The 11,758-nt window shown below is 51.3% G+C and overlaps 1 protein-coding gene across 1 annotated transcript in view; it reads right to left on the bottom strand.

The window, feature by feature from the left end:
- LOC104472051 (electrogenic sodium bicarbonate cotransporter 4-like) overlaps positions 1 to 11,758 on the bottom strand; it is a gene marked incomplete at its 3' end in the record, with an annotated part of 15,006 nt that overhangs the window by 1,689 nt on the left and 1,559 nt on the right. The window contains exons 2-9 of the mRNA XM_010087589.1: positions 8,452 to 8,581; positions 5,858 to 6,018; positions 5,476 to 5,631; positions 2,948 to 3,043; positions 2,572 to 2,627; positions 559 to 716; positions 375 to 462; positions 41 to 195 (exon numbers count right to left, since the gene is read on the bottom strand). Coding sequence (XP_010085891.1) covers positions 41 to 195; positions 375 to 462; positions 559 to 716; positions 2,572 to 2,627; positions 2,948 to 3,043; positions 5,476 to 5,631; positions 5,858 to 6,018; positions 8,452 to 8,581 — 1,000 coding nt within the window. The remainder of the gene's footprint in view (positions 1 to 40; positions 196 to 374; positions 463 to 558; positions 717 to 2,571; positions 2,628 to 2,947; positions 3,044 to 5,475; positions 5,632 to 5,857; positions 6,019 to 8,451; positions 8,582 to 11,758) is intronic.

The following is an 11,758-nucleotide window of genomic DNA, read 5'->3' as shown; positions in this document are numbered from 1 at the left end:
CGGCCACCAGGCTGGGACCAGCCCCACGTCTCCCACCCACCTCTTCTCAGCCGAGGGCACTTTTTTGGGTGGCTCGATCCTAATGTTGGGATCCCACTCGCCGGGCGGCAGGACGATGACTTCATCCAGAAACTCATCTATGCCGGCGATCAGGTCTTCTCGATCCCGGGCTTTGTAGGCAACATCGCTGAAGAGCTGGGGATGGAGAGAGGAGAGGTGTCAGCCTGGGAACGGCACCCAGCGCCGCACGTATCCCACGTCGTTACGGGATTTTAAACCTCATTAATTTGGGTGATAGGATGAAAATTGCTTTTTTTTTTCTTGACTCTGAGCAAGAGGGGTCTCAGCGAGGGAAGGGTGCTGCATCTACTCACATCGTCCACCATGAGGGTTGCGATGGCTCTGCCGATCTCATTGTAGGATTTGGCTTTTCCCGCCGGACCAAGGAGAATAAAGAGGAACCTGGGAAGGGAAAGGCACCACGTTGGCAACCTTGGACCACCAACATCCGTGTTGTGAGACCAGCCAGTGCTTCAGAATCGAAGGAATCGCTCTCACCTGGTGGGGACGGGCACCTCCGTCACCCCTCCCAGCATCGTCGCCTGGAGGAGCCGCACGAAAGCCACGAAGGGTTTCTCCAGGAATTCCACTTCTCCCACCAGCACATTGGAGGCCTCCGCATCCTTGGGGATCTTCTTGATGAACTTGTTCTTCAGCTGTTGGAAAGACAAGGGTGGGGAAGGGAGAGGTTGAAAATTTTGGCTTTTCCCCCTTTTTTTCCATGCCCTGAATGCAAAAAGCTGAAGCTGCAAGCTCCAACCTCTTCATCTCTGATGGTCCCGGGACTCCCAGAGGTGGGGGTGGAAGAGCCACATCCAAGAAGAAACCAACAAGAATTCATAAAGCTGAATTTCTTTCATATTCAAAACCATCACTCAACTCGAGATTAACTCGAAACCACCCTCGAGGCTCCCTGATAGGATGTGCAACCGGGCGCTTTGCAAAAGGTGCTTTGCTGGGCTGGGGTCTACGCATGGAAAACCTCCTGCAATCCCCCTGCAGAAAATCTGAGCCAAAAATTACAGGTCCTGGAGCAAGAAGCATGAATTTTTGCAAGCCTGATTGCACTGGGCTCCCCCCAGACCCTCTCTAACACCGAAACACCCCTCGGTGCTGTGCACTGGGGGGATTTTTGGAGCTTATTCCTCCCCAATCTCGTCCTGGGAGCAGGAACAAAATAATGGAAGTAGGAAACCTCGTTCATGGATTTATTCCCCAGGTCTCTTCTCCCCTGCAGCTCTTTCATTACGAGCGTAAAAGGTTCAATACCGACCAGGCAGGGTGTTATTCTAATCTATATGCCAGCATGAGGGGAGGCATGTGAGCCGGGCAGCAAGCTCTCCCCTTTTTAATCTTTTAAACCCAAATGGAAAAAAAAAAAAAAAAAAAAAAAAAGAAATAATAATAATAAATCAGCTCCTCCAATGCAGGAGTTAACAGTGACCCTAAGCTGCTGTAACACTTAAAAAGTCCCTTTGTAGTGGGTCTAATAGGGCGATTAAACCCAAATGCTTTGCATATTTTGGGATTAACCCTCCGCACCCCAATGCTGGAGGCTGATAGTTGGGGTTCGTTAGTGGACAGGTGGCTTGCTTCATCACAGCTGTAATTTAGGATGTTCTGGAAACCTTTTGCCTCCCTGATATTGTGGCATCTCCATCCTGTGGCTCCCGGCAGCACATGAATTTCCAAACTTCGCTTCCCCCTAAATTGCATCACCCCAGGTCAGCCCAGCAAGGACATCCCTGGGGAAAAGCAAAAGCTGTCATCTGTCATCCCCTAATGTCCCCTACAAACCCTTGTTGCATTTAGTTTTTCTTTAAATTGATGCTGAAACCATGCACAAAGAGAAAAAAAAGCCAAACCCATCGAATGCACCCAACAGCTTCGATGCCGGGATGGGGACGGGACATCCAGCAAACGAACGGCACAAAACCCTCCTGGGCTGTCACATCACCCAGCAGAGATCTGCCCCAAACCTGCCCCAAAAACCTGACCTCCTCCCCAGCTCTCCCATCCAAAGCAACCAAGGGAATTAAGAAATCTCCATCCACCAGGCTGCAAACGAAGGGAAACAATGAAACTTGGCTCCGTATTTGCAGACCCAAGTGCTTGTCTGGGATTTACCCCCTTCCACCTGCCCTCACCCAGCCAAGCAAAGGCTCTTTTAGGACCCCTCCACTCTTCCAAGCACCTTTCCTTTCCTACTTAAAGATTTTAAGGATTTTTTTCCCCACCCTAAGGATCTGGGCTCTCTTAGCATCCTCACACGTCCCTAATTCTGCGCTCAACGTGCAAGCGCAGGTGTTATTTCTGGGACAGCTTCCCCACGAGTGAGCAGGGATCGATACGTGTATTAATTTCCCTAATTAGCAATCAGGGCGGTTATCGACCCAGAGAAACCACACAAGGCTCACATGGGACTTAACAACCACAGAGCTCCTGCCCCATCACGGGTCGTGTCGGAGCGGCTCCTCGCAGCATCACAATCATGTTTTCGGGGGGAGTTACCTGGTCGGTGCTCGGCATGTCCGAGATGTCGTTCATGCTCCGACTCTGCGCGTGACCTGATGGAGATAAGAGAGAAGGTGAGAAAAAAACCACCCCGTGATCCACAGCCTGATTTCAGCCCCGCGTGCACGGAGAAAACGTGGTGGGAGGACTTCAGCACACATTTAAAACCATTATTTATTACAGCTGGGCTTGAAAACCAGGCGCAGGAAGATGAAAACCCAACAATGTGAGTTTTTCTGATATTCATCACCCTGCGGCTATACGAAATTACAAGGATGCCCTTGTCATTGCAATCCCCCACTCTCATGTTGCAACTTATTTTTTTCCCCCCCTCTGTGCTTCTTTAAGGGCGGTTTTTCCCTCCCCGGCTTACGCAGGCGGCCGTAGCTGGCGCTCTGCCGCATCCGCAGGTCCTCGGTGGAGCGGTGGAAGGCGGCGCCGGCGGCCGGGCTCCGGACGGGGCTGCGGGCTGGGGGGAAAGGAGCCGTCAGAGGAGATGCAGGTGCCATGGGGAAGGGCTGGGTGATGCTGAAGGCTGAAAATCAGCTGCCCAGCACCCACGACGTGACCCTTCCAGTGCTGATCCACCAGCAATTTGCTTTTTCCTCCCACTCTCATTTGTGCTTTTATCCCACCCATCAGCATTTTTCCCATCAGAATAAACTGCCTTAACCCAGGTCTTCCTGCTGCAGAGAATCCGTGCGAGGAGCCCGCACCCCCCACGCCCCACCAGCGCTCCCTTCGAGGCTATAAATGGGTTCAGAAGCGCAGTTTCTGATACTTTGGAAGACCCGACGCTTTATTTGGTTTTTTAATCTAATTCTCCAAAGAAACCTACACTCGACGTTTGCTACGATCTTCATGCTGCAAAACATTTCTGTTGGCCACCACCAAGTTTCTCGTGAACGTTTCTTCTCCCTAAACTGGTGGCAAGTCCCATTTTTTTAATCTCAGATGTTTAAACTGAATTATTTAGCTCGAAAGACTTCCCTCCTCCCCAGGCATTTTCGGTGTTAAGCCCAGCATTTTCTGCGAAAACCTCCTGAATTCTCCAAACTGTGTTTTCCTTGGGACAAACACATCTGGACCAGTTTTGTCGAGCTGCTCTGCATCTCTGGGAAACACCAGCTGCAGCCACAGCATCTATCCTCTTTTATTATTTTTTTTAAAACCCATTAAGAATAACAATAAAACTCCCACTGAGCATGACCCTATTTCCAGGGTGCCGGTGGCTATTTTTTCCAACATTACGGAGTTGCCGTTGGCACAAGAAATGCGAAGGGACCCCTCTGCTCCTGCCAACAACCATCTCTTCTTTGGTGTCCCTCTTTGCAAACGCAAAGTGACGTCATCATCTCAGCAAGGAACTAGAAGCATGGAAGATGCCCCTATTTTTGATTTTTTAAGATATATATTATCTACAGGGACTAACCACAACATTTCCAAGTCGTGCTCCATTTTGAAGGTTTCTGGGCCAACGGTAGCTCAAATATCATGTCCTCTGACATGGATGATGGTTGTTTTGAAACCTGGGGATGCCCAGGAGGTGGGAATATTGCTCATTGATGGCCTCTCCCATGTGTGCTGCGAGCTTGGGCACCGCTGTTTCTGTCTACCCGGGGAGCAGCCGAAGCCCGGCAAATCCCGGGCTCCACCAAATGACCTCTGTTTAAACCTAAGTAAATAATCTAGTGTGAAAACAAACAAATCCCCTTTTATAAAGGCTCAAAAATAGGCAGGTTCAACCACGGAGCAGACTGGATTTGTCTGTAGGCTGCTCTGCCAGGAAACCCCTTGGCCAAGGGACCGCCAGCGCTGCTGGCCATCACACAACACTGCTGGCCATCACACAACCACGCAACGCCTCGGGCCATCACACAACGCTGCTGGCCATCACACAACACTGTTTGCCATCACACAACACTGTTGGCCATCACACAATGCCACTGGCCATCACACAATGCTGCTGGCCATCACACAACGCCGCTGGCCATCACACAACACTGTTTGCCATCACACAACGCCACTGGCCATCACACAACACCGCTGGCCACCACACAACGCCGTTGGCCACCACACAACGCTGCTGACCATCACACAACGCCACTGGCCATCACACAACACTGCTGGCCATCACACAACACTGTTTGCCATCACACAACGCCGCTGGCCATCACACAACGCTGCTGGCCATCACACAACACTGTTTGCCATCACACAACACTGTTGGCCATCACACAATGCCACTGGCCATCACACAATGCTGCTGGCCATCACACAACGCTGCTGGCCATCACACAACACCACTGGCCACCACACAACGCCGCTGACCATCACACAACACCGTTGGCCATCACACAACGCCGCTGGCCATCACACAACACTGCTGGCCATCACACAACATTGCTGGCCATCACACAATGCCATCGGTTGGCATCACACAATGCCATCGTCCATCACACAACACCGTTGGCCATCACACAACACCGTTGGCCATCACACAACACCGTTGGCCATCACACAACACTGTTTGCCATCACACAACACTGCTGGCCATCACACAACACCACTGGCCACCACACAACGCCGCTGACCATCACACAACACCGTTGGCCATCACACAACGCCATCGTCCACCACAACGCCACTGGCCATCACACAACCCCGTTGGCCATCACATAATGACCTTGTCCATCTCAGCAGATATCTCCTTGGCTTCTGGCTGCCAATGACCCCCCAACATTAAAGGCACCAGTGGCAGAGTTTTTGGGATCTTTCTCAATGCAGCTGGGTGTCCCAAATGGTTGGGTTTCCCACTTTCCTGAGATCTTCCTCCCCCCAGGTTTGCTCACTGATGACTCAAGGATGCAACCAGGCACAGGTTGGACCCCAAGAACTCACTTGTGTTGGAAGACACAGATTTTCCGATGTCGGCCAAGGACCGGTGGATTGGCTTCTTGGTTTGGTGACGGTGCTTCCTGAGGAGCACGTAACTTATCTTCTCCCGCAGCTCTGGCTTGAGCAAACCGTCCTCGATCTGCTTCTCGATGACATCGTCTGCAAGCATTGAATGAAGGATGGGCTACCCCACTGCAAACCCTCCCAGAAAGCTCAAGACAACAATTATTGAACCAAGTTGGTGGCTCTCAACTCCCGTCTTTGCGTATTCTTGTTGCAGTTGGTTTATATTTGCACGTGGCAAGTTAAATGTATTTAAATGTCTTCCCAGCACCTTAGGACATGGGGAAAAATCCCTCTGAAATCACTGATACCCGCCTCATACCTATGATTTGGGGCAAAGAGTAGCCATCTAAGTCCAGGAGCACCGTTCCCGTCTGTAGACACGTCCGGAGCTCAAACAGGCTGTGCAAAGACAACGTGGACACGTGGGGCTTGCTCCACCTCTCGCCGCCTTCCTCCACCTTTTCTTCAAACTTTATCCACCTGAAATGACAGCAGCAGCCGTTGGGATGGGCTCGGAGTGGGGATGGTGTATGAGAAGAGAATTTTAAAAATTGCTTTTTCCTTCTGCAGGTGGCTTTGCAAACTGTAATTAATTCATCCTGCAAAGTTTTTGCTTGTTATTCGGGATGGGGATAGAGAAATAATAATAATAAAAAAAAAACACAAACAAAAAAAAAACCTGCTCACACAATTGCAGAGCAGAGCAAAACCTCTCAGCTCCACCATTGAACTCAACCCTGAAGATTTCACCCTCCTCAAATGGCTCCTGTGAAACTTGGGAGGTTTTCCCATGGAGCTGACCTTGCCTTAGCCAGGATCCGCACCGCACGGACTAGCCGCAGACGCAGAAAAGCAAAAACCCAGCGCATTGCAAATATTTTTTTAATTCCTTAGCAATGCTCAGGCTTCAACCTGGGCACTTTCTTCCCACGGTGGGAGATGAGAAGGTTTGCAAGCCCGTGAAAATCCAACCTTCCACCTCTCTGCTTTAATTTTCCAAACCAAAGACTTCAGGAGAAATTCAGGAGCGGTGGCTCATTTCTCCCAGGGGAACGGGGCTCGGACTCTCAGGAGCACAGGGAGCCCTCGGCAAGACGTCGGTTTGGGGAAAAAAAGCTGCTTTTCCTTCACAGGAGGTTTGGAGGCTCTGGGGATTAGCTTCACTGGGCTTAACCTTCCAACTTTTAACTGGTACAACTGGGATTTCAGCTCCTGTGGACACAGATGGCACAGATGGAAAGGATGCAGGAGAAGGGGTTTTGGAAATATCTGATGGCTCCAGAATGCTGCGGGGGAAGCGTGGGGAGAGCCCGCGATTCTATCGGCTACAGCAGGGTGCATTAAAATGCTGCTGTGAAAATAAAATCTGGGGTGTCCCTATTAAAAAAAAAAAAAAATTATCTGGGAGTGCCAGGAATGGCTTGTGCTGGAGGACAAAACCCCAGAGCATCCAAAAAATATAAAATTTGGTCCTCGAGCCCATCCCTCCAAAGCTCCCCACCCCGATTTCTCTGCAGAAGCTTTCCCCAGCCCTTCAAACAACACCGCTTTTATTGAGAAGCAATTCAAGCTTCCCGCCGTCGCACCAAAGCCGATTAGCTCGGTTTTCGTTTCTCTTTTTTTGCCCCGTTTTCCTGCCGAAAGTGGGTTAGCACGCACACGGGGTGGCGTGTGGGACTCGAGGCACATTTCCAGCGACGCCTTTGCCCCGGGACCAGCATCCCGTGATGCTTTCGCTAAGGTTGGAGCAAAACCCCATCTCCCTGCTGCCCGGGGTTTCTTTTTTCCCATTTATTTCCATTTATTGTGGATTTAGCTGCAGGTAGCACTGCTCCCACCAAGGAGCTGCTCTCCTGCGGCTCAAGAGCAGAAATCCAGGACTTGAGAAACTTCCATCCTGCTGGGTAGAATTTGGAAACCTCCATCTCAAGCCCTCCCTGATGAAATCCCCACGAAAACGCTGATTTTTTGCCTTCAGACCTATGGAAAATGGCGGGGGGAAAATAAAGGATTTTAGCAACAGCATCCCCGTGCTGCTGCGTTTTGAGCAGGGATGGCAACCAGGAGGATGCTGAGGAGCTTTCCGAATTTTTGGTGATGCCAATACCCAGCCCAAGAGCTGGGATGAGCACCCGCAGGGCCTGATCCTGCTTCTCTTCCCCATCCCTCAGGCAAAATTCCACACGTGGACTCGGAAATCCCGCGTGTGCTACTGAAAGGAAAGGGCTTGGGATGCCACCAGCATCCCCAACTGCCTTCCCGAAGCCCCAGAAAAACCCCCAACCCTACTAGTCCTTACCCAGCTGGGGCTACGAAGGGAAAATCTCACTTGGGTTTGAGATTTTTTTCCCTTGGGTAAGCTCCTGTTTCAATAAAGTGAGCACCACTTGCAACTCCTCTAATATTTTCATTAAAGATGCAGTGGGTGGGTTTTGATTATTATCGCTTGAGGGGTAGGAGAAGTTTAACTCTTGGCCCGGCCAGCAAAAGTTGGGGGAAAAAAATGATCTTTCTGTCCCCTATTCCCATTTCCCACTTTTCTGCTCTCATTCTCCAGTTTCCCAGCACATCACCCTGGTTTTTTTCCCCCTCCCAGCCCCTTCTGCGGGGCTTTGCTCTCACGCTGCGACTGGGATGGGAAAAGCCCCAGCGCTGGGGTCGATCCAAGCTGAGGAGATGCAGGAAAAGACGGGAAATCTTCCTCCCTTCCTTCTCCTCCTCCTCAGCAGGCTGCAGCTGCCGTGCAAAGCCCCCGAAGCATCGCGTTTTCTGCATTTCCCTAAATCCAGCATGGCTTTTTTTAACCTTATTAAAAATGCTGCTCATTCCCTGACCCCATTTCCACCCGGGGATATTGAGGGAGGGATTTTTACCCGACTTATTTTCACCCCAAAGCATCTCCCCGCTCCTCACCTGGCCGACTCTTTCCACTCCATCTCCTCGCCGTCGTGCTGCAGCGTGTCCATCTCCGTGAAGAGCGTGGGGTTGGGAGCTTCATCCTCTTCCCCCAAGATGTAGCGGAGACGTTCGGCGGCTGGCGACACTGTCGGGGGTGAAAAAAAAAAAATAAGAGGTTTGTCATCAGCCAGAGACGAGGTAATCCTGCACCATCCCCATAGGGAAAACCCCAGGGGGGGCAAAGGGGGATCTGTAGGGTTAGTTAGGATCCTGGGGTTAAAAAAAAAAGGAAATTTGGAGGAAAATGTTTACGATGAGAGATCCTGAGGATGGGGAAACTCTAAGGAATGCTGTCCCACAGTCCCTGCGCAAAGAGGCGCGGGATGCTGGCGGAAAGGACGAGCGGAGGCTGCGGAGGGGAATTCATAGGGCTGGGAATCGAGGAACGTGGCCACTGCTACATCCCATAGAGTCACATTCCCCTTCCAGGAGCATTATACGCCCCATTTCCGTGGGATATCCCTCTTTTTCCTACCATGGAGCCTGGTTTTGGCCAGCTTAGAGCCTCCTGCCATCAGCAACCGAATCCTTACGGTCTCCGGCGCGGCAGATAGGGATGCCGAGCGCTCTGCACGCATTTTCCCATGGGATCCCCAAGGGGAACGTGCATCATTCGAGGGGAAAAATATAAATCTACCATTTCTGCAAGGAAAAAATCCAGCTTTTTGCTGCCAAATAACCAGCCAGGCTGGAGACAGCACTTATTGCCCCCCCCCGCCTTTGGTGGGTTTCGGGGAGCGGTGACACGTCACCTGCCTGCAAACCTGATGGGAAAACAGTTTTTCATCTTGGGTGCATTCCCTCTGGTCACAAGAGGGTGACGGACCTGCCCTCATCCTGAAAAAAAAGCCAGGCTGGGTTTTCTTTTAACCCTCTCCATCTTCATGAGTTTTTCCAGCAAAGCCTCAGAGTTTTGGCTGCAGGGAGGATTCAAACACCTGGGTATGAACCTGGACGTGGGGCTGCTCCCCAGCTGCCCCGGGATTCAAACAAAAGGTTAAAATCAGCCAAACGCCATAGGAATAATGTTATTTTAAATAAAACCTTGGTCTTAGCCCTCTCCTAATGACAGCAGGAGTTAATCCAGCTCCTGTTCGTTAGCAGGATCCTCCCTGTTCTTAAACCTGGGAATAAGAAAGTCAGGTAACAGGGTACCCCAAAAAAAAAGGCAAATAATGACATTGCCGTGTGCGAGCAGAGGAAAAACAGGGAATATTGTCCCGTCCCCCGCAAAAAAGCAGAGAAACCCCAAGCTGCCCCAGCCGGGAAGGAATAGGATGTCCCCGCGCTCCCGGCTGAGCCTGCTCAACCGCTGCAGCCCGCTAAGCCCCGGCACCAGGACTAAAGCCTCGTGTCAGCTCCACCTTCCGCTTCCATAAGCCTCCTTACGATGATTATTAATATTCCGGGTAACTTCAGAGCTGTTCGCGGAAGCCGGGATGAAATGGGTGCGATACCGGGAACAACCCCCCCTGGGCTCACTCCGTCGGCTTCGCTCCACAGCCCAAAACCTGAAATTTCCTGCAAAACCCCAAATTTGCTGTGAATGCAACAATCCAGATCGCGGCAAAAGGAGTGTTTTGCTGGAAGTACCTGTATTTTTGGATGCATTTGTAAAAAAGGGGATTTGCAATTTTGCAGGAGGGGGGACGGTTGGAAACTGCTGGGAACCACAAACCATAAAGGAAAGCTTGCATATAAAGTCCCTTTTTTGTTTTTTTTTTTTTTTTTTTTTTTTTTTTAGCATTTTCCCCCATTCTCCCCCAGTTTTAGGCACAAACCCATCTCTCGACACGCGGCAGCCGCCTCCTCTCCCCGCCGCTCGCTTGCTGACTTTTTTTTGCCGGTTGCTAAACCAACAGCGCCGGGGCTTTGCCTCGTAGCCAAAATTCCTCACCTGGAAAACCCTTTCGTGCCTGGGGAAGAGCCCAGCCCCGCAGCTGCTTACAGCCCAGCTCTCCATGGGTTTTTTTTTTTTAAATTTTTTTCCTCCTGGGAAATTTGGTTCAGCACCTCAGTGAATCCCGGGAAGCAGCAGGTGCTCCCTCGGGAGGACACGCTGAACAGCGATGTCCAGGGCTCAGCACCTCCGGGGAATGCCAGAGTAAAAGCTGCTGCAGCGACAACGGCCAAAACCCACAAATCCACCCCAAAACCAGCACCGGTTTGTTGCAAGACACAGGTCAGCAGGTGCCTAGAGCAGACTGGGATGTCCCTGAACCAGTTTTTACGATGGGAAAACGCTCAGAGCTGTGATTGCTGCTTTAGACCCATCAAAGCTCCACCGCGATTTCGGCCACGGGGGATCCGAATGCAGCCGCGGACGCAGAACCAGCCCGGCGGTGATGCTGGTGACGATATCGGGTGATTTCATGTGCACAAGAGCACATTTCCCTGGGCAATCAGACAGGACAGGCTGATTTATTCCTCCTTTAACTGGAGGTGCGCAGAGCCCTCAGCACCCCAACTTTGCTCCAGTGGTAAAACCTCCCCTGGCGACGCTTTTCCAAACCAAAAACAGAATAAAAAAGGTGAGAAGAGGGGACAGGGGACTGTGGTGTCGCTGGGGGTTTGCAATCCGCCTGGGCAGCGGGACTAAGCCTTATTTACGGCTCCGGCACATCAACCGTCCGCTGTCGTGCTCCTGCTGGATCCGCCACAGCCTCTCCCTGGGGTTTCATGGCTCAGAAGGGCCCCCCCCCAAAAAAAAGAGGAGCCTGGGGTGTGCATCCCACGGGGTCAGATGCTCCATTCCTGTTCAAGATAACCCCACGTCTGGGAGAGTTTTCTCCTTCCAAATATCATCTTTTCTCCTTCCAAATATCGTTTCTGCTGCTCCTCTGCTGCTGGGGAGCAGCGGAAGCCGATACCGTCCCCCCCACCTCGTTATATTTTTGGGGTGAGCTTTGGAGCTCGCTGCCCTGGGTGAGCGATCAACCCAACCCACCCAGTTGCTTTTACAAGGGAAAAGCAAAGCTGAAAAAAAACCGAATCAAAGCTTTTCTTCCCCTGCACTCCCCCCCACCACGGACACCGCAGAGCGATGGATAGAACCTACCTGGAAGCGTTTCCTTTTTTTCCCCCATTTCTTTCCTGCTAAACCAAACCTTCGCTGCACGGTACGAAAAAAAGGAAAAAAACAAAACAAAACCCCAAACCACCAAACCTCCAAACTTCCTCCTTTATCCACTCAGGCTTGTTAAACTCCCGAGGCTTGAGCAGATTATGGAGAATAAAAAGCACTTTCCTCTCCCTTCAGCTC

This window comes from Pterocles gutturalis, unplaced genomic scaffold, assembly GCF_000699245.1.
Source record: "Pterocles gutturalis isolate BGI_N339 unplaced genomic scaffold, ASM69924v1 scaffold19736, whole genome shotgun sequence".
Taxonomy (NCBI): Eukaryota; Metazoa; Chordata; class Aves; order Pterocliformes; family Pteroclidae; genus Pterocles; species Pterocles gutturalis.
The sequence above is the reverse complement of the archived record's forward strand: the minus strand, read 5'-3'. Positions and strand labels throughout refer to the sequence as shown.